The sequence below is a fragment of the Megascapheus bottae genome, chromosome 4 (assembly GCF_031878675.1).
Source record: "Megascapheus bottae isolate mThoBot1 chromosome 4, mThoBot2.hap1, whole genome shotgun sequence".
NCBI lineage: Eukaryota > Metazoa > Chordata > Mammalia > Rodentia > Geomyidae > Megascapheus > Megascapheus bottae.
In genome coordinates, this window is record NC_143512.1 from 29,038,753 (window position 1) to 29,061,365 (window position 22,613).

Below are 22,613 nucleotides of genomic sequence, written 5' to 3' on the forward strand. Positions count from 1 at the left end.
TATTTCATAGACATCAAAACACCTTGTATGATGTTACTCTCAAATAGCTACTTTCACCCTACTTACCCTCTGTTAATCCCTATGCTGAGTAGTGCCATTGTTATGTAGAATGTGTATTGTCCCAAAGAGCAATACATAATCTAATTTAGTTACTATATTGATTTCATTAATTCTTTCTATGTTGTAACAGCTTAAATGTTTTATTTTATGTAATTTATTAGTTTTCTTAACTGCATAATTTATCCTTGCTGTTACATTGCCCTTATCCATTTAGTACTTAAATTTGTGAAAAAAAAGAATTGACAGTCTGATCATTTGGGTGTATTTTGAGGTAGTTCTCAGTGAAGAACTCGCTATAATGTGTGGTGTTAATTCTCTCACTGTGACAAGGGAGGCATCTTTCCTTATAATAGTTAGCTGCCAGAGTTTTCCTGGATTCCTGACTTTACTTTTAGATAGTTGCAAAAGACTTCCTAGTGATGAATGTCTGAATCTTGTCTCTTGCCTTTGTCTTTTGTCTTGCTCCTTGACTGACTCGGTTACTGGGGCTTTATGTTGCTATGAGGTCTGATGTCCTGATGCTTGGTCAGAACTAACTTACTGGAATACCTGCAGAAGATAATAAAGATCAGGATCATCTGGTCTACCTTGCTTTTTGTTTGGCATCATTCCTAGATCTTCTGGTTTGCTCTGTTCATTTAATTACTGTTTTTGTTTTGTTTTGTTGGTGCTAATCCTAGGACTTGAACTCAGAGCACTGTTCCTGAATATTTGTTCTCAAGGATAGCACACAATCACTAGCCACTTTTGGCTTTTTGCTGGTTATTGGAGATTAGGGTCTCACGGACTTATTTACCCAGGCTGGCTTTGAATTGCAATCCTCAGATCTCAGCCTGCTGATTAATTAGAATTAGATTTGAGCCATGGGCACCCAACTTTTAACTACCTTTTTTAAAGGTTACTTTATTTGGGGATTTCTAATATAAATTTGAACAAGGCACTGTCTTTCTGCTTCAGAAGTGTAAGGAGTGTTTTAAGATCTGAGTTTGGAAAATGAATCTAAAATTACCTTCGTGGTGAAAGAAATAACTGACAAATAACAATAACTGACATTAACTTAAAACACAGCATCCATAGCCAAGTACCAGTGGCTCAAGGCCCAGGACTGCCCCCCCTCAAAAAAGAATAAAAAGAATGCCCAAGGACAATGCTCAGAGTTCAAGCCCCAGGACTAGCAAAAAAAAAAAAAAAAGGCTGAAGGACAATGTCCAGGCCCTGAGTTAAGGCCTCAATATTGGTGAATACCCCCCTCACACACACACATGCATGAATGTGTGCACATACACACATAATAAATTAACCAACATGTAAATAACTATTACACTCATATGCCTTTGGTCAGGCTTACTGTACTTGGAGAATTATACATAGCCATGGATTAGCACATTGCTTTGCACATATATAATGTAAATGGTATCTATAGCCACCAAGGGGATCCATATTTCTTTGCCAGAGAGCTAAAACATGAGACTTCAGCCAATTGTTTAGGACAGAAATTTGTATAAATGGAAAAGGCTGTTAGTTGAGAGACAAGAGAGGCTGTGGTAATCCTCCAAGTCATTACTATAAGTTATTACAAATATACCTTGGTTTATGTAATAAAGGCATTTATTCCTGAGACTTCTTCCAGCATTCCTGCTTCTTGCCATCAGTGGTTTCTGAAAGGTGACTTTCACATCCCTAAAATAGTTATTTCAAGAGAACCTAACAATACAAATTCTAATATAGAGAATACTAATTCTCTATACTTCTACCTAAAATAACTTCTGAAATCTGCTAATCCCAAAGATCCTAGTAATAGAAGTCTCTGAATAACTCTTTGGTGAATATAGCTGTCCTCTTCTGACAGATACCTTTCTCTCTCATTTAGATTATAAATTCATGGAAGTCTGGAACTATATGTTTCTTATCTGTACTTTGTAATTCCCTATGGGTAAAACTGATCCAATTCTTACATTGTAATCTAATCATTTACTATTTTTGTTGAAGGTGATGGATTAGCCTCCCAAACCCCCTCATCCTAGCAGTGCTGTTTGTCCTGGGCATTCCCATCAGCTTTTCTCTGTTTCTCTTTCATCTCCAATATACTCTTTCTCATATCCCTAGCTAGTCCCACTTCTGTAGCATATTAAATATACTTTTTAAATGATATCAAGAATTCCTTTAAGAATATGAGCTTTTCTTTGTGGCAGGCATATGCTTAAAATAGGCAATAAACACGGTGACAGACAAGATTTTTTTTAATTATTGTTGGGGTGATGTATAGTCACATTCATCAGGTAGTGGGTACATTGCTTCTTGAACATTGTTTCTTCTTCCCATGTTTTTCTCCTAATTTCCCTCTTCCCACCCCTCTCACTCATCTTGTATTTCCCTTACCTTCTCATTTTCAAATAAACAAACTTGTATATAATATACTAGGTACCACATTCAGATACTGTAACAACACGAAATAAACCATAGGGGAAAAGAAGAGAAAAGAAATAGCTTCACACAGTATATTAAGAACAATCACAAAGATAAACCTCATTTCCATATCCTAGAGTTCATTTTGCTCAGCCTCATCCTATATGACCATATGTACATAGCTTTTGAGCTATTATGATCCCCTATTAAGAGAATCCTCACTACATAGACATAAAAATTTATGACTATAAATATGTTTTATTACATAGATTAATATGTATCTATGATATACAAACCCTTAGCCTAATTTTAACTATGTTCTAAAATCTGTCAGTGATTGTATATACAGATTCCCTTCCTGAATACTTGTTTGTTAAACATGTCATTTGAAATATGATGTAAAAGTCAATGTTAATAAATTCTCTAATAAAAATTTTTTAAAAGAGAATCCTCAACATATACTAATTGTTGCAAATGAGGGAAACCATGGAGCCTGTCTTTCTTTGGGTCTGGCGTTCTTCACTTAATACTTTTTCCAGGTTTTTCCATTTCCTTACAAATGGGGCAATGCCATTCTATCTGATGGCAGCATAGAATTCCATGGTGTACATTTACACCTCTTCATGATCCATTCATCTACTGAGGAGCATTTTTGTTGGTTTTGTATCTTAGCTATGGTGAATAATGCTTCAATGAGTCTGGTTGTGCTGGTAGGTTTGTTTCTGGCTATCTGGATAAATGTCTGGGAGTGGGATTGCTGGGTCAGAGGGGGACCTCTATGTTTAGGAGATCATCATACAATCTAAGTCAAGACTAATAGGAAGTCTTTCACTATTAATGCTTCAGAGACATTATTCAACACTCAATGAATGTTTCTTGATTTTGTACTGTATACCAGATTTAGTGTAGATGCTAAAGATTTAGCACTGAACAAGAGACAGAAATTCTGCCTTTCACTAGCACAAATTCTAACAGAAGTTACAGTGAAGACACATACTACGGGCAAATCAAATCTTGGCCTGAGTTGACAGCAGTTAATTTCCTCCTCCAAGGCCATCTCTACAACCTTGTTAGCCTGTAGTGTTGAGTTTGATTTAGTCCTAGGTTACTACCCTCTTGTAGGAAAAACTCATCTAGGAAGAAGCAAAGAAGGACCTTGTTCTGTGTAAGAGAGAAGAGATGAGAAGCACTGGGGAAGGTCATTTCTCAATGTTAAGCCTGAAGTAAATGAGTTTCACTCTCAGAATCATAAAGGTTATCTTGTAGCAAACATATATTAAACATTATCAGTCAAGGTTCTATTATGTTCTGAGTTTTATAATTCCTTATTGAAAATATAGACATAAAATAATTACTGATGTTTATTAATACTAATATTATTACTAATAATATTATAGTAAAGACTTAAGGCAGCCAGACATCAGTGACTCTTAGCTTCTCGGGAGATCTGAGGATCCCGGTTCAAAGCCAGCCTGGGCAGGAAAAGTCCATGAGACTCTTATTTTCTGTTAAGCACAAGAAAACTGAAAGTAATGCTCTGGCTCAAAGTGATAGAACACTGCCCTTGAGTAAAGAGCTCAAGGACAGCATCCAGGCTCCCAGTTCAAACCCTCTGACTGTGCCTCCCTACAAAAAGACTTGGTAGACATAGTATTGAACTAGACAAATCCATGCCTTCTTGACAATAAGGTAGACAAAAATGTATTGCATAGTAATGCATATCATACTAAAACTAGATTAAGAATGAGAAACAAGGGGTGCCATTTAAATAGGGTGTTCTCTGTCTTAAGGAAGGGGTATTTGAACAAAACTCAGAATGATATAAAAAAATGAGGCTGAAAACAGGGAAACAATTTCAGGCTGACAGAATGCCATGGACAAAGGCATAATGGGCATGAAAAGCATGATATATTTTCTTGGGAGCATGAGATAAGATGAAAGTGTGATGTGTGATTGATAAGGCTGGCAGGGAAGAAGCACAATGGAGAGATGCCATGTACACTGTGCTCAGGAATGAGTGCCCACATTATGAACTATTAGCTGGTAAGAAAAATGGCATTGGTTTCTGTGTATGTGTTTTGGGTTGGATTGCCTTTGGACAAGATTTGGTCTGTTTGTTCTAAAGTTATCTCTATCAGTATAGAAGAAGAACCTAAAAGAAAATGATAAGAAACCAATTAAACAGTTATTGTGATAATTCAGAGGAGAAGCTTTATGACATAACTGAAATAAAATGAACGAATGTAGGATGAAGATGGCAGAATCCAGATGTTTTGGGAGACAGTGTATGTAAGACTAGATGCTAGATGTTCTGTGAGTTAGGAGGGGGAGAGGGAGAGAGAGGAGAGAGGAGAGAGCCAGAACAAGCGGAAAAAGAAGGGAAGAAGATGGGAGGGAGGGAAGGAGGGAGGAAGAGAGGCAGGCAGGCAAAGCATACAGAGTTGAACAACTGCCCCATCAATGCCTGGGGCATGGTGTGGAGGCAGGGATAGAATCTGAGACAGCAAACTGATGCTAGCTAGGCCTCGGTTAGGCTTAGGGTGCTTAGGCCCATAGGCTGAGGATGTGCACAGGGGGGCTGGCTGTTGGCAGTATTTTGTCTATACAGTTGGTGGGGGGAGGAAGGAATGAAGAGATGCTCGCAGCAGTCCCCCCCCCCCCGCCAAGACTGGCTTTGTTACAGGGTGGGAGTGCACCATTTCCTGCAGGCCGCATGCACCCCTGGGCCTGCCCGCGGGGGGGCGGGCGGGGCTCGAGGGCAAGGCTGGTGGCTGTTCCGAAGCCTCGAGAGCCATCAGTTCCTACCAGACTCTTGCTGGGGGGGGGGGTCGTCCTAGCCCATGGCGGGACTCAGGCCCTCAAACGTCTATCCCCTCCCAGGCAGTGGCGGGGGCGTCCCCGGAGGGGCGGTGCCTCTGCGGGTGGACACGCCCACCTGGCTGAGCCCCCCGGCCGCCCCTGGCCGGCTGGTGGTGCGGCCTGGGGTGGGTTCTGGCATCTGCCGAGGCCCCGAGGTGTGGGGCATGCCCCTTGGACCCCCACCGTACGAGCTCCTGGGAGAGATCGCCCCCCGCGGAGCTGCGGAGGCTGGGGCATGGTTCCGAAGCCCCCCGGAGGGCACCTGCCTGGGGCCCTACATCGCCCTGCGCTGCATCCCCAAGCTGGCCGTGCCTGAGGACGTGTCGGCCATCGAGAAGGAGATGGAGCAGCTGGCCAAGGAGCTGAGGCAGAAGAGGCTGACCCTGGGGTATTCGCAGGCCGATGTGGGCTTCGCCGTGGGCGCGATGTTCGGGAAGGTCCTCAGCCAGACCACCATCTGCCGCTTCGAGGCCCAGCAGCTGAGCCTGGCCAACATGTGGAAGCTGCGGCCGCTGCTGAAAATGTGGCTGGAGGAAGTGGACGAGAAGAACCTTCTGGGCCTGTGCAAAATGGATATGATTCTACAGCAGGGGCGAAAGCGGAGACGGGCCAGTCGGGAGCGGCGGATCGGAATCAACCTGGAGAAGCTGTTCCTGCAGTGCCCGAAACCCACCCCGCAGCAGATCAGCCGCATTGCTGGCCACCTCCGGCTGCAGAAGGACCTGGTCCAAGTGTGGTTTTACAACCGCGGCCAGATGGGCAGTTGGCCGGCCACTGAGGTCTCCCTGCGGGAGAATGTGGGGGCAGCCCGGCCTCCTTTCCCGGGACCACCCATGTGCTTTCCCCTGGCCCCCGGCCTCCACTTTGATTTCCACCACTATGGGGGCTCCTGCCTCACACCCCTGTACTCCGCTACTCACTTTCAGGCCGGAGGAGCCCTGCTCTCGGCCCCGGCCACCACCCTGGGCCTCCCCAGGCTTTCAAGCTGAGCCATGGGCAGGTGGGCATGCGGAGAAAGAGGGGGAGGAAACATCGCCGGGGTTCGTTGCAGCTTGTAGAGACTCCATTGGCTGTCTCAAACATTCCTAGGGGAGAGGGTGGGACTTACAAGGAAAACTTGAGGGGGACGTTGAATTTTGTTGCTTTTGTTGTTGTGACTGTTCTTTTCTGTTTTTCTCTAGCATTGATATTAAGGTATATTAAAGTATATACAGTTTTGATATCTTGGGTTTTTTTAATTTTTCAATGGAAATATGTCAGTGTTAGCCAGGCATGAGTGGCTCACGCCTGTAATCCTAGCTACTCTGGAGGCTGAGATCTGAAGATCCCAGGTCAAAGCCAGCCCAGGCCAGAAAGTGTGTGAGACTCTTATCTCCAATTAACCAACCACCCGAATCCCAGAAGCGGGAGCTGTGTCTCAAAGTGGTAGAACACTAACCTTGAGCACAAAAGCTCAAGAACAGCCTCCCCCCCCCCCCCCCAGGTCCTGAGCTCAAGCCCCAGGACAGACCAGAAAAGAAAAGGAAAAAAAGAAAGTGTCACTTGTTGAAACACTTATAAACTTTTTTCCCCACACAAACACAATATTGAGTGAAAAAACTGTAAAGTCGTAGAAAATTAGCATACCTCTTTACTTGTAAGCAGAATTTTGTACAAACACAAAACCTTAGGTAAGGCTTGAGAATGGGAGGGAAGGAGTGTGCAGGGAGACTTCCTGTCGGTGTCGGAAGGTTGAGCACTGAGTGTACCAAGGGCTGTGAACACTGAGTCACACCCCAATGGCTTATTACTCTAGGTGATTCGCCACTTACTATGGTCAGTCCCACTAAAAGTCACAGGCACAAACCCCATTCCTTCTTTCCTACACTGCTCATGCCGAGCACCTGTGGAAGGTGCTATCTGTGCAGTCAGAGCCACAATGAACAAGGTGCTGTCAGCATTCATGTGAGGCACTCACTGACGGGGCTCCTTCTGCAGTTCTGCAGCCTAGGCAGGCGTATTGAAATGGAATGACTTGCAATGTGAAGTAGCTCTGCAGCTCTTTCTTAACGTCTGTATGGTTGTACCATCATCATTCGAGAATATTTCTTTACCAGAACTTTCGTTTATGTAAGGAGGCATGTATTCTTAACCTGAAAACCTTGCACCCATTTTTAGGGTATAGTCAAAATAGTATGTTTGTATATATCTATATTTCAGAATAGATTGCAAAATAAAAAAAACAGCTTATGAAGCGTCTTAATGCTTTTTTTTAATCAGTCCAGGAATTGAACTCAGGGCCTGGGGGCTGTTCCTGAGCCGTTTTGTGCTTTGTACTGAAAGCTGGTGCTCTACTGCTTGAGCTAGAGCACCACTGTAGACATTTTGAGTATTTTCTTGGGGACAAGTGTCTCACAGACTTTCTTGCCCAGGGTTGTCTTTGAACTACAATCCTCAGATCTCAGCCTTCTAATTAGCTAGAATTACCAGCATGAGTCACCAGCACCAGCTCTCAACCTCCTGTAATCCTAGCTAGGATTACAGGCATGAGCCACCATCAGTGCCTGGCTGCTTTTGAAAATTTAAATGCACCTATTGGTATTATCAGCAATTTATTCAGTGTGTGTGTGTGTGTGTGTGTGTGTGTGTGTGTGTGTGTGTGTGTTCCGGTACTGCAGCTTAAACTCAGGGCCTGGGTCCTGTCCTTGAGCTTTTTTGTTAACAGTTAACACTCTGCCACTTAAACCACAGTTCCACTTCTGGCTTTTTAGTAGCTAATTGGAGATAAAGAATCCACCATACGTTATTGTCTAGGCCTCCTTCCAACTGTGATCCTCAGATCTCAGCCTCCTAATTAGCTAGAATTACTGGTATGAGCCACCAGTATGCTGTTAGTGATTTTTTAGAACTTTTTCTATATTAGTTTACAACCAAAAAAAATCTAAGGAATATTTTTAAAGAAAGACTTTAAGAAATCTGAAGCTCCAAAAGCGATCCTTTCCTAGCCTTTTTTGTCAATAAAATAGAAAGTTCCCAGTGTAAAGCAATATTTTAAAAAGAAAGTCTAATCTTTTCACTTTTAGTTACACTTGTAGCTTTCATAAAAGGAAGACGGCACTCTCAATAAAGGCATACTAGAAAGTATAAGAAAACATTGCTAAAACTTATTTTAGGATGTTTTTGAAAAATCAGATTAATGTTAAAGAGCTGTAGTGTAGCTTAGTAAGTGAAGACACCTGCCATATGTCTATTTTCCTGCACAACATGGTAATTTACAATTACAATAAGCATGTTTATATACCTCTGTTTAGTTAGCCAATATTTGGGATATAATATAATCCAAACCATTTTTTTCTGTTTCTGAATGTTTATTTTCCAATTTCAGAAAGTGTTTGAAAATACCGGAGTCCTGATTTTTTTTCTCTATGTGTAGTTTTTGAATAAACCAAATGGATATCAGTGAGATCTTAGGTTGGAAGGATAGGTCAGTTCCTATGCCTCGCCTCTGGAAGCAGGTGCAATATACAAGAAAACTCATTTTGTCTTTCTTTAGAGAAGATGCTATAGCTCCTGGACTAACTTTAATACATTGAATACTACTTATGGAGCAGGCATATTCCCAACATAAATCTTTATAATTGAGAGAATGTGTTGCATTGTTTTCTAGGACCAGGGATGAGGCTCCTCAAACAATGCATGCAATCTCACCCAGTTCTGGAAGAAGGATATGTGAGGTTAAAGTGAAGTGAGAGAGGCATACATGCACTCTCTTCTCCTACTTGCACATAGCTTTCTTCCCCTGTCTCTTTATTCATATTTTCTCCCTACTTGTGGCTATGTCCATACTTCCATATCTAAGGATGCTTTCATGCTGGGTTAGGACAGCCCATCCATCCTAATGTCTTCATTTTAGCTTAATTACTTCTAATGATACTGTCTCTAAATATAGCCACATTCTGAGACACTGGAAACTATAAGATGTCAGCATATATATATATATTGTGAATAAATTATAGACTAAAATTTAAGCTAAATTTCCATATTTCCCATTTATCCATATAACAATAACGTATTCTATATTACAGGTAGTGTCCTTGGTGCTAAGATGCAATGGTTTCAGGCTCAGCTTGACCCTCAAGGAGCTTAGTCGATAAAACATATAGACACTGAATAAATAAACATGTTGTGACAACTTGTAATTTATAATCATATGATATGGTAGTTGGAGTAGGATTTTCTAAATCTGTATCTCTGGCCTTCTTATTATGTATGTAATGCCTCTGACAACATGAACTGATTTTTTTAAAATTCTAAACCTGAGATACCTACAAAGTATGTGTGGTTCTCTGGGCAAGGCCAGAAGTGGCAGAGAGACACTTATTTGTGGGCCTAGTTCCTACTATCTCTGTGACTTTAATTACTTCTTTTGGACTCAATTTCTATGGGGCAATTGCATGAGAATTGATGGAAGTGTAAACTTAGATGAGACAGAAAGAAATCCTAAGGACTTCTCATATACATAGGAAGTAATAACTTTATTCATCATGCTGCCACCATTCCCTTGCTATGCTTATTTATAAATTCATCAGTCACCCTTTTGTTTCCCTAGGAACTTTCATTTGGAAGATGCTCGGCAATGTGTAGCCAAACTGAATAAATCAAAGAACAGAAAAAAAAATAGTAGAACCTTTCATCTCAATTGCCAAAAAAACATAATTTTTGCTATTGGGAATTGATGGTCAATGTTGGACTGAGTCATAACAGATGCATTAAAGGACTCATCCTTGGCTTGGCACTATTGAAAGGTGGTAGAACCTCAGGGAGGTGGACCTAGGGGGAGGGACTCATCTGTCCTTGAAGGTATGCTAGGGAAGGGAAACTGAGGGCCAAACCCTTTTCTTCTCCTCTGCCTGCTGGTCATGAAGAGCAATTTTGCTTTACCTTCTGCTCCAGCATCAATTGCTCTTCCATCAAATGCCCAAAGCAATAGGGTCACCACATCATCAACTTAAGACTGATGTGCCAAAACAAGCTCTCTTATAAGTTGTTTATCTCGAGTATTACAGAAATGGAAAGCTGATTAGCACAAGCATCCATCCTACCTAGTTTTTCGAAAGTCTGCTACATCAGCTTATAAGGGCTAGTAATCAAAGAGCTAACTAAGTTGTTAAAAAATAAACTATTGTTGCATTGTTTTAAGAGTTTGAAAGTTGTTTTTAATGGAAATTGTGAGGGGGGGAAAGGCTTGCAGATAGTCGTCTTCTCCATATGTCTCCTTTACAGAAATACCATCCTGTTGGTATCCGTAGTGCCTGACCCACTCTGAAGTCTTCCTGTTACATTTTTTATTAACAAGCAAAGTAATAAAAACAAAAACATAACAACCTTTACATGGTAATGGAAATATAAACATAACTATATAGACATGAAAACCTATGACTCTATAGACATAATATTTTATTTTTTAAATTAATATGTTTCTATGACATACAAACCCTTAGTCTAATTTTGATTAAATTCTAAATACTAAGTCCCAGTGATTGTAAATAGAGATTCCCTCCTTGAACACTTGTTTGTTAAACTTGTCATTTAAAATATGATGTAAAAATCAACATTAATGAATTCTAAAAAAAAACAATAAAACTTAAAAAAAAACATAACAACCTGTAAGTTGGAATAGCAGTGAGTCCAACTGCTGCTGGAGTTCACAGATGTACCTGGGGTAGATACTCCTCACTGGGAGTAGGAGGTAATAGTCATGTGACTGTTCACTGAGATATGTATGTAACCAAGAAGAACCATAGAAATGGATGGAAACCACTAGAGAACAGAAAGCATGAAGAACTTTTCATCATTCAATCCCAAAGTACTCTGCTCTTTTCCTCTTCTTTGCCTCTGAATCCTCTGTGGTTCCAGTTCCAGCTGAACTTGTGACAATTCTAAACGTTCTTTTCTCTTTAGTTTTTCATCATCTTCAGACTTTCTAGAGATTGAAGAGACATTCAAACCAAATCTTTGTGCTCTTTCCTTTTGCTTATTCCGGTTAATCGTAGTCTTGTCAGATGACAGACCTTTTGTTGGGACAGAAGTTCCAAGCCTAGCTGCATAAGCAGCTTTCTTACTCTCCAAAGTCACAAGTGCATTGAATTGTTCAGCTCTCTTCTGCATTCTCTCAGTCTGTGATATTTCAGATGTAATTTTTACTACCTTCTTCTCTGCTGCCACATCAACAGTTTTCTCAGGGTGGGGGGGGAGGAGTCTTCTTTGACAGACAGCTCTCCGTCTGTTTCATCTCCCAATACATCATCTTCATTTGCCTCTTCTTCAGCATGGTCCTCAAGATAAGCCTGGAGCCTGTTGATGAGATCTTGTTTTATTCCTTTAGTCTCCAAACCATGAGCAAGACATTCTTGTTTTAGTTCAGCAAGCTTCAGCTTATGAAACTCCACTGTCTCTGTCACCCTTTTGTTACCCCTCCATTCCACTTTTTTAATCTATGTAAAGACCCTATCTTCAAATAAGATAAAATTCTAAAGTACCAATATTTAGGAGTTCAACATAAGTTTTGCAGCCACAATTGAACTCTAATAGCTATCACTTATGACCTGAACAAAATATGGGTCTATATTGGAGTTGGTTATAGGAAGACAAGGAGACTTATTTTTTTCTACAAAACAGTTAATAAAGAGAAGGACAATATTATAGCTAATGCTAAAATAGTTCCAGATCTGCAGTCTTTCTCTTAGTCATTTATATAGATAATATTACCATTCCAAAATTATGTAACTTTCAGAAAAATGTATGTATGTGAATGTAAGTTTGTGTTGCTGGTGATTAACCTAAGGGTTTGGATGCTACGTGTGTATTCGCATTCTGCCACTTAACTGCAACCTCAATCCCATCTTTAAGAAACCTTTTTCCCTCCTTCCATACCCTCTTCCCTGCTTTCTCTCTACCTCTGTTTTTCTTTCCCCTTCCCTGTCTCCTACCTTCTATCTATAGCAGAAGAATTATGGTACCTGTTTATTGGAACCCAGTGACGAGTTGAGAAATATTATGTTAGGAAGAAAATTTGGGATATTTCATAACAATATAATTCCTAAGTTTTCTGAAAAAAAAATGGCTTGCGAATGAATCTATCAAGAAAGCTCTGTCCCTTTTTGTTAAGTTTTGTAGGCCAGTAATTTTATCAGACTAATCTAACAGGACAATCAAGTGACTTGTCATTAATTCATTCTGATTGCATCATGTTTTAGAAAAGCAAAGCTAAACTAAGAGAAGAATTGTTGGGACTGGGAGTTTGGCCTAATGATAGAGTGCTTGCCTCATATTAACCAAGACACCGGGTTCCATTCCTTGGTACCACATGCATAGAAAAAGCCGAAAGTGGTGCTGTGGCTCAAGTGGTAGAGTTCTAGTCTTGAGAACGCCCAGGGACCATGCTCAGGCCCTGAGTTCAAGCCCCAGGACTGTCAAGGAGAGAGAGAGAGAGAGAGACAGAGACAGAGACAGACAGAGACACAGAGACAGACAGACAGAGAGACAGAAGAGAGAGGAAGTGTTTAAATGATTGTTTTCATAAACACTTTTAAGAACATTGCTAAGTCTAAGTAGACGGCAAGTAAGTTTTAAAAAATACATTAACTCTATTTTTATATAATACCCGTGTACATCAGCATGTACATATTATAAATGCTTACCACATTTCAAGTGTTTTTATGGTATCAGTATACTTGCTAAATATGTATTACTTTTGTGATTTAAACTAAAGACAGGAGGTAGGGAAAATTCCTACTGTACATAGATTTATATTGTTGTTTTTACTTTGCTAAAAAGCAATCATACTAACACCATGGGTAGAAAAGAATGTTTGCAGCTTCTGTGGCATGTCATTAAAGTAGATAATCTAGCACCATAAATTTTTGTCTTCTAAGCGAAGAAATTTTAAATAAAATAATAACAAAAATGTAATGCTTTTCAATGAGAAGTGAGAGAATCTTTATTCTTTTCATTTGAGGTTCCAGACGTGGCATATTTCATAAACTATTTCATCATTTTTATTTTTAAACTAAGGTTTCTTTCATTAGTCAGTAAACAATTTATTTGGTGAACATTCTGAGCGCACACATATACAATGTGAGCATTTAGGAAACAGAAGGTGCTTGAATTTGTGAGATTTAAATATTCTCACAGTTGATCCAGTGATACTCTAGTTAAAATAAAACCATAAATGAAATTCTACTTCCCACTGAAAGGCAAGTCTAGATTTTTGATCATTGTTTGAATGAGGGCAATAATGAGTCCACTTATTCAGTAGACTATCTCATAAATCTTTATCACATTTACTCAAAGACCTTCTAAGGTACACCATAAAACTTTACTTGTCCTAATCACAAATATACATATTCATTCTATTACATTATCTGAGTGTATTTCTATATTGCTAACCTCCCAATAGATAATAAATTATGAAAGTATAGATGAATGACGATTGGATTTCTCACATTATTCCATAACCAAGTATATGTACACATTAATATTTATATTTTAAATTTATTGTGCAAAATTCTAGCTACAAACAGCACTGGTAATACACCTGAACATGACAAACAAAATGATAATACCCAGCCTAGCAGTTCTGGCCATTTCCAAAGCATTCTTGTTCTGGCCCCAGACCAACTTCTTGTCTTCCTCACACTCTCACAAGCAGTACACGTCTCCTCTAAACTTGTTCCACAGTGACCAAATATCTAGATGTATCTACTAAGGAGTGCAATGGCTCAAAAGCTGTGAGGCTAAGCAAAATGAACTCCACGATAGGGAAACAAGAGTTTTATCCTGTGGCTGTTTTTTTGAATGTATTATGTGAAATTATTTCTTTACTTTTTTCTCATTTTCTCCCCTGCTTAGTTTATCCTCTGTTATTGCTGTATCTGACTTTGGTACCTTGTATGTTGCATATACATTTTTTTGTTTATTTGAATCAGGGAAGGGAAGGGAAAAACAAGATAATGCGACAAAGGACAAAGGATGAACCAATGTAACAGCAATATTCACAAGACAATATGTTGGAAATGAACTTTACAAATTGTGAGGGGTTGGAGGGAAGGAAAATGGGGGAAAAACATGGGAAGGGTAACAATGTTCAAGAAGTAATGTACTCACGACCTTACAAATGTAGCTGTAACCCCTCTATACATCACCCTGATAATAAAATAAAAAATAAAAGTATTTGCTAAGGGCTACCAACAGAAGATTCAGAAGTAGAGAGGAAGTGCCAGAAGTGAATTAGAAAACCAAGGAGGATTTTATTAAGTGACCAGTGTTAGAGGAATGGACAAAGGAGCACCCCTCAGGAAAATATGCAAGTGATTCAGTTAAGAGGCATGTGAAACCCTTCCAAGGTCAGAGGACCTTGACTAGGAGTGAAGCAAAGGGACTAAGGAGAAAAGGGGAATAGTGGAAGAATGGGGAGGACACTAGAGAAAGTTTGTTACTTCAAATAAGAATCAAATATAGTGGTTAAAAAAATCTAGCCACCAAGCCCAAAAGTTATTAGCTTTTAGGATATAATTACATGAACTATCTTATTGACATTCAACTTAAAGATTTTAAGATGAGTCTTTCTGTTCTTTTTCCTTTTTCCTTTTCCTCCTAACTTTTGGACAGAGTCTTTGCCTGGGCTAACTTCAAACTCCACATGGAACCCAAGTGGGCCTTCACTTGTTAGTGCTGGGATCATTTAGCATGCCCCTCCCAGCTCCGCTCTCCATCCTTGGCCCCCCGTCCCACCTCTCATTCCTGAGGCTTGAACTCAGAGGCTGCATGTTATCCCAGTTTTTGTGCTCAAGGTGAACACACTACTACCTAAGTCACACAACCACTTCTTGCTGTGTGTGTGTGTGTGTGTGTGTGTGTGTGTGTGTGTGTGTGTGTTCAATTGGAGATGGGAGTTACACTGACTTTCCCCCTGGCCTGGCTTTGAACTGGAAATCTCATATCTCAGCCTCCAGAATAGTTAGAATTATAGGTGCCACACCTCGCTAATGTATCTCTTAAGGATGGGTTAAGCATCACAATTCAAGGCCAGCCCAGACAGAAAGTTACAAAGACTTCATAACTACAAATCAGCTGAGTATTGTGGTACACCACTGCAGTGCCAGCTATGTTGGAGGCATAGATAGTGAGAATGTAACCAAAGACCAATCTGGACAAAAGTACAGAATGCTATCTGAAAAATAACCTAAAAGCAAAAGGGCATGGCTTAAGAAGTGGAGTGCTTTAGTAAAAGGCTCCAAATTCATACACCAATACTACCATAACAAAATTAAAAACATCAAACTAATAGAAAAACGGTTTTAGAATGCTTTTGTTGTTTCTACTGCCATTTAAGATGTAAAATGATTCTTCATGTATCCAGTCCTTTTATTGATGTATATCAGGTAGCCTAAGCCACAATACAAATTTGTAAGGTTCTAAAGGCCTTTTTTTCTAGAACCTAAAATAATTTGACAGTTACATAAAACTACTAATATTTGTCCTGATGCCACTAATCAGCATACTCCTAGAAATTAGTGGTTTAGCAGATCCACCGATTTATTCTCAAATCATTTGTTTCCACCAGATTTCTAAATTTTTTGAAAAACTGTTGCTTAATTAAAATTTATTAAAATATCATGAACTACTGAAAAGGATTGGGTAATTGAGAAACAGCATCGAGTACTAAAATCAATGGCTTAAGTAAAATCGTAGTTTCCTTTTCATATTTGCAGAAAATATATTTGTTTAGAAAGCAGTTTCCATATTTTATGAAGGAGTTGAGAGTGGACCTGGCTTTGTAACAGGCGCAATGAAAACTGCTTGGAGCTGAATACTTGTACTGCCCCAAAGACAGATGATGTTAGTATATCTGCCATAATTATCCTGTGTCATTTTAGAACCCCTGTGACTGTCATCGAATCTACTTCACAGAAACTTAATCTATTTTACTGGTCACAAATTATTTTGCATCGAATTAAAGTAATATTTTTGTCATCTTTTGATTTTTATCCTTTTCCTCTAATTCTGATTTTTTTTTCTGTTCATTTCCCAAATAAGCTGCCTTAAATCACTTTTGGACAAAGTAGGAATATTAGCTGATCAATATTTTGTCGAGGAATATTTGCTAATCAGTAATTACTCAAGTGAAAACTGTCAGCTACTGTTGCTCCTCTTTTGTGTTCAAAGAAAGTAGAAAATACATTGTCAGTGTCCTGTCAGTGTTTTATATACCATTAAGTTATTTAATATCATCCAGTGACTGTGTTTCAAAATGAGACTGTTCTCACAAAAACAACTTATTCATTAGATACATTGATAGGTAAGTCAATCTGTTATAAATTATTAAATTTCATCGACTTTGTGATTATTTTAATTAGCTAAACTTTTGAATATATGTTACAATTAGTAATAAGAAAGTATGTGTCAAAATAAATTGGCAATAGTTTTTCTTTTTTTAATTTATTCATAATTTAATAGCAAGGAATATTTTTCTATTTCAGGGATTTTTTTCTTTTTTCTTCTTTTTTTCTTTTTTTTATTATTGGGGTAATGTATAGATTGGTTATAGTTCCATTTACCATGTAGTAGATACATTACTTCTCACACATTGATACTCCTTCTGGCAACATTTTTAAGTGACACATAAAGTAATATTCAAATCAATTTTGTCTTGGATTTGATGACTCATATACTTTAATTTATCACTACAATTTGCATTTCCACAGTGTTTTATTTTAGTCAAATTTCTGTTGCTTAATATCTTTTAAGAACACAAGGTTTGATTTTAAGATGTGCTTTCATAAAACAAAGGTTCTTTCTGGAGGGTTAATAATTATTCTCTAATGTATTTTATAAAATCAGATATTGTATGTTGTATTTCTTAACAGCATTCTTAGGTTATTCTCCCCATTCACTCTTGTTTATTTTTCTTGTTTTATTTTCCTTTTTTGTGTGTATCCTCTAGAAAATATCCTTTTAGGTGTGCCAACATTTTTAGGATTTAGAAGACATTCTGTATGTGGCATTCAACACACAAAAAAAGCATGATGAGAATCTGTAGTTCTTTTGTGTGAAACTATTTATATTAATCTTCAATAATTCAGTTATGGCTCTCTTGCCCCAAATCTTTTTGGTATGTTTCTGATCTGATTTAGTGCCTTGTTTAAAGATTAATGTTATGGGATAATTTACTGCAGCTTCACAGATGGTATTTGAATCTTTGTCAGTGGAATTCTATGCCTGACTCCATATAATCTTAGGTTTATGTTAATGTAAATATTGAACCTAAAACAGTTCTAAAAGACCATAATAGAAATTTCATTATCCTTTTCTAAAAATCATAAATTTTGAAGGGATTACTTTTCTAACATCTTAAGGTGTAACTAGCTCATTGAAGATGAAATCACCAGCCTCTCTATGTTAAAACTGTACATAAAAATAAAATATAGTACCTCTTTTTTTTCACCATTCTAAAGTTCTAGTCACAGAAGCAGTTGCTGTTCTTACTTTTACAGCTTCCTTTATAGAATCCACAAACACACATTGCTTTTAGTGTCTTTCCTTTGATGTCTATAAAAGACCCATTCAAAACTGGAGGTTAGTGCTCCTAATGTGCACAGCAGAATTTCACCGAAGTTATTTGAAGCTATTAGAGATAACCTTTCTGTACAGGTCTTGGGGCAGATGAGGGGAGCAAGCGAGGGAATGACTGGTATCAACAATACCAGTTAAGCTGTAATTAGTGTAACTAACAACTAATATGAGAGAGCAGACTAGAGGTCACTCTTAAGAATTTAAAGGTATTAGCAGGTTAAGGTTGTAGGGCATCCTATTCCCCTCCCCCCCAGCTTAATCTGTTGCCTTAGCTGGGGAGATTTGTGGAAGTCATCAATGCCCTCTAACCCCCGAAGTGTTGCTCTCTTGTAATTTAATGGTCACATGCCAAGTTCCTCTTTCCTGTCTAGTGAGATGACTTTGGGATGGCAAATTCATTTTAAAGTTTTTATTGCGATTGCATGCAGATTTTCAGCCTTTTAACATACATGAAAGATTATGCTTTAATTTGCTTTAATGTTCTTCTCCTACCAGCCTTGGACTACATTGAAAGTGTCATTTTGCTACATTACAGAATATGATTTGTTAGGAACATTTAACATGTATCATATGAACACTTAAAAACCTAACCATTAAATTAGATGCTGTGTAACTGATTCTAATGCATACTAAATATTCCACTTTTTATGGGCTACTTCTTCAAATTTAATTGCCCACTAGTGGCTGTTGTTTATGTTTTCAGTCAAAGGCTTAGAATTTAACAGTAGAATAACATTTTGTTTTCCTAAATGGTAGTTAACCCTTCTCTTCAGATAGCTGGCTTTGCCTTTTTTTCCCCTTTATATTATATGATACCAACACATAAACGAGAGATGTGCCATGACACTTTTAATCATTCTTTTCCTTTTCCCATTGAATTCTCTTGCATATTTAATTGCTTCTTTAGTTTCTACCTAGAGAAGACAAAATTTGTTAATGCAATTTAGACAGATTACACTAAAGAAAATTACAATGTAGCATTTTTCCTCCACCTGTTTATGTTACAACCTTAGTCTCAGGTCATCATCACTATTGTATATATTATTGATTTTTTTAAGCTATGCATTATTTGGTGTCCCTAAAATAAATGCTGACAGGTCCCAACAACCAAGTCTTTATTGTTTTATTTTACTCCTTTGTCATTGGTTGCATGAAATGATTGGTTTCCTTATGGCATTTTCATGCATACATTCAATGCACATCAATCACATTTACAACCCCATAATCCTCTTGTCCCAATCCACAAGTTGTCCCAGTGTCTTTTTTCCTTTTTTACATCTAGATTCCACCTAAGAGCAAGTACTCACTATTTAAGAATCTGGGTTATTTTATTTAACATTATTATCTCCATTATAATCCCTTCCCCTAAAAATTACATTATTTCATCCTTTTTCTTGCATTTATATGTTAATGGACATGTCAGCTGATTTGATAACTAAAGTATTATGTGTAGAGCTAGAGTAGTGGGTGTCCAAGTATCTTTATTATATACTGACCTAAATTCTTTCAGATGTGTGTTTAAAAGTGAATTAGCAGGTAATCTTCTTTGTGTATGTGTAAAACCTTTATAATGACTTCCATAGTGGGTGGACAGTACCACCAGTTACTTTTCAGGGTCATTTCTCGTCCATCTCACCTCCGATTCGTACCAAAATTTATTCTATCTTTGATGAAGCTCCCAGACATTCTGACTGGAATGAGACTATGAGTGTTGTTTATCTTATATTTCCATTTGAGGTTATGATTAGCTCATTTTATGTGTGTATTGGCCATTCATGCTGATTTTAGGGATTTATCTAATTTATTGCTCATATACCGATTGGATATTTATTATTTTGGTGTTTAATTTTTTGAATTTATATTTAATTTTATATTCTGGGTAGGAATCCCTGAACAATGAATAGCTGGCAATGAGTTTTCACTCTGATAATTGTTTCTTTTGATGTACAGAAAGTTTTTAATTTCATTCAATCTTATCTGTCAGTTTTTCCTCTTATTTCATTAGCTATTAGAGTCCTGCTTATAAATACATTACATATGCTTGTATCTTCAGTTGTTTTCCTAAAGTAGCTTCAAAGTTTCATGTTTTACATTAAGATGGTTAACTCATACTGGATTAATAAAGTCAGAGATAAGGACCTAATTTCTTTTTTCTACATAGGGATCTGAAGGAAGTTTTTAGATACAATCATAAAAACATGCAACACTGAAGAAAATATTTGAAATTCAACTTACCTTAAATCGCTGGACTCATGGATATTTGAAACCATAGTTTGCAGTTAAAACACACAAGAAATTATTAGAATGTATTCTTCCCATCAAATTTTATCTTAGTGTTTTATATACATACTGTGGATAGTCCTCACTGAACTGGGTTTCTTATTAAAAGAGTTATATATTTATTCTAATATCTATTAGAAAAGGATATGAATACTATATGAAACTCGCTTAATGGATTAAATTTATTTTGTTTTGGCCTAGAAATAGGGAAATTTATAGAGAAAATGAATTGATGTTTTTAAAAAGTTCTGGAGTACAAAGCTAGAAGTGAAACATGGTTCAAGTGGTATATTGCTATCTATGAGAACATAGAAACAGAGAAGTTCCAGGAAGGAAGAAAGGAAGGGAGAAAGGGAAGAGAGGGAGGGAGGGAGGAAAGGGAGGGTGGAACTGCTAGAGCACCATGGCTATAGTTCAGTGGTAAAACACTTGCCTAGCCTGTGTGAAGTTCTGGATATTCAATTCCAGAATTACTGAGTATTTTAATAATGCTGATGATTTGTTCATATAGCAAATTGCTTAAAAGTGTTATGGAAATGGTTGAAGTTAGAAATAATGCTCCATCTGAACATGACATTCCCATAAGTTTTTCTTTACCAGTGATTTACAAGATGCTCTTTCATGTGTATGTACTATCCCATTGATTGTGGCTTATTTCTTTCGCATGCATACTTGGCAGATTGGTCTATTTCCAAAAGTAACCAGATTCTCTGGACTTTGATCTTGGACTAGATAATGTCTTCTTCCTGTGAGTTTTTAACTGCCTGCAACAAGCTTACTGGTCTCAAGCTACTAAGTTCTTCAAATTTAAAAACTATACATATATATGTATATTTATATACGCATATATACATATACGCTAGTATATTAACAAGGCCAAATCACCTTAATATAAATCCTCATTCTCTGATTCATATATTCTAATAACAAATTCAAGATTATTTTTCTGTATATACATATGCTTACTGCATATATTTGTATGCATTAACTTACTAATGAAAAATTTTGATTATTGCATCAACAATTTAAAACTTGTTAAAAATAAAAACCAAACAATGCTTCACTTTAAGTTCACACAGAAACTGATCTTTTATGCTTTTTTGAGCATTGGGCACCACGGACAGAATTGGAAAGTCTTATTTTCCCCCTTCCATCCTATCTGACAATTAACTGTGAGAGTAAGACATCAAAGCTGAACTGACTTCAAAGCCTGTGACCCTCATGATTTCCAGCTATTACTTTACCAGCTACTGTACCTGATAGCACTTCCCCTTCCAGAGCTGCCTCACTGGATTCCACCTCTTTGCTTTCACTTTCCCCTATGCCAAACCTGTCAAATTAGAAACCACTCTTTAAATAAAACTTAAACTAGTCCAGGGAGGTTTAATTCTTCCATGAGTATGCCCCTTGCCACATAGCTCTGTGCATGTTGACATAAAACATAGTATTTATTTCAATAGTATAATATGCACATGTAGGTTAGATTATGTGTTCACTTTCCATTTTATTTCATTATCACACAATGGGAATTAAAACATTTAATCCTGCAAATCATGAAATAAGGAGGAAATCCAAAGTACGCATTATCCATCATAAATACCTGAATTGAAATTCTTAGAAGCACATGTTTGTCTGGTAAAAGAAATAGACTTGCAGATAAATACACCATATAAAAGTAAACACACTACTGTTTGAGGTTTTCCTAGGCTCTCAACCCCTAGCTGCCTGTCTTAAAAGTATTTTGATTTCACATAGGCCAGGGAGATACAGAACTATTGTCAGTTGAAGTTTGTTTTCATTGTTTTCCTTTTGGTGCAATTATAGTTTTAAAATTACCTTCCTTGAAATTCCTCATTATAGTTGATGTTGTACTATTAGGATGAATCAGCTCTTGAAATCTAGTAGGTAGTATCTACAACTGAAAGACAAGAATTCATAAAATGCTTACTGATTTAATCTTCCTTAACCCAAACTATTCATGATATTCAGAATAGATATAATGACAAAAGCTTTGATTGTGAACTATAAAAATTATTTAGACTCAATATAGTATTTGAATTGTGTTTTAAAAAGTTGAAGGGTGGGCTGGGAGTTTGGCCTAGTGGTAGAGTGCTTGCCTAGAGTGCAGGAAGACCCGGGTTCAATTCCTCGGTACCACATATACATAGAAAAACCAGAAATGGTGCTATGGCTCAAGTGATAGAGCTCTAGCCTTGAGAAAACCCAAGAATAGTGCTCAGGCCCTGAGTTCAAGGCCCAGGACAGGCAAAAAAATGGAAGGGAGTATAATGTAGACCATTTTCCATTTTTGGAAGCATTTAAATGGGAGCTTGCTAACCACTGTTGAAGTTTCTTTTGTGTGTATGTGTGTGTGTGTAATGGTGGTGGTGGTGATG

At 37.8% G+C, this 22,613-nt stretch overlaps 2 protein-coding genes and 1 pseudogene across 9 annotated transcripts in view; 2 read left to right on the forward strand and 1 right to left on the reverse strand.

The window, feature by feature from the left end:
* Positions 1–22,613, forward strand: part of Arb2a (ARB2 cotranscriptional regulator A) — a 391,209-nt gene that overhangs the window by 258,442 nt on the left and 110,154 nt on the right. The gene's annotated exons all lie outside the window — the stretch shown is intronic.
* Positions 3,978–6,547, forward strand: Pou5f2 (POU domain class 5, transcription factor 2). Its single transcript, XM_090331112.1, has one exon. The coding sequence runs from the start codon at positions 5,307–5,309 to the stop codon at positions 6,312–6,314; it is 1,008 nt and encodes a 335-aa protein (XP_090187238.1). The 5' UTR covers positions 3,978–5,306; the 3' UTR covers positions 6,315–6,547.
* Positions 11,131–20,207, reverse strand: LOC150064220 (SAP domain-containing ribonucleoprotein pseudogene; annotated as a pseudogene).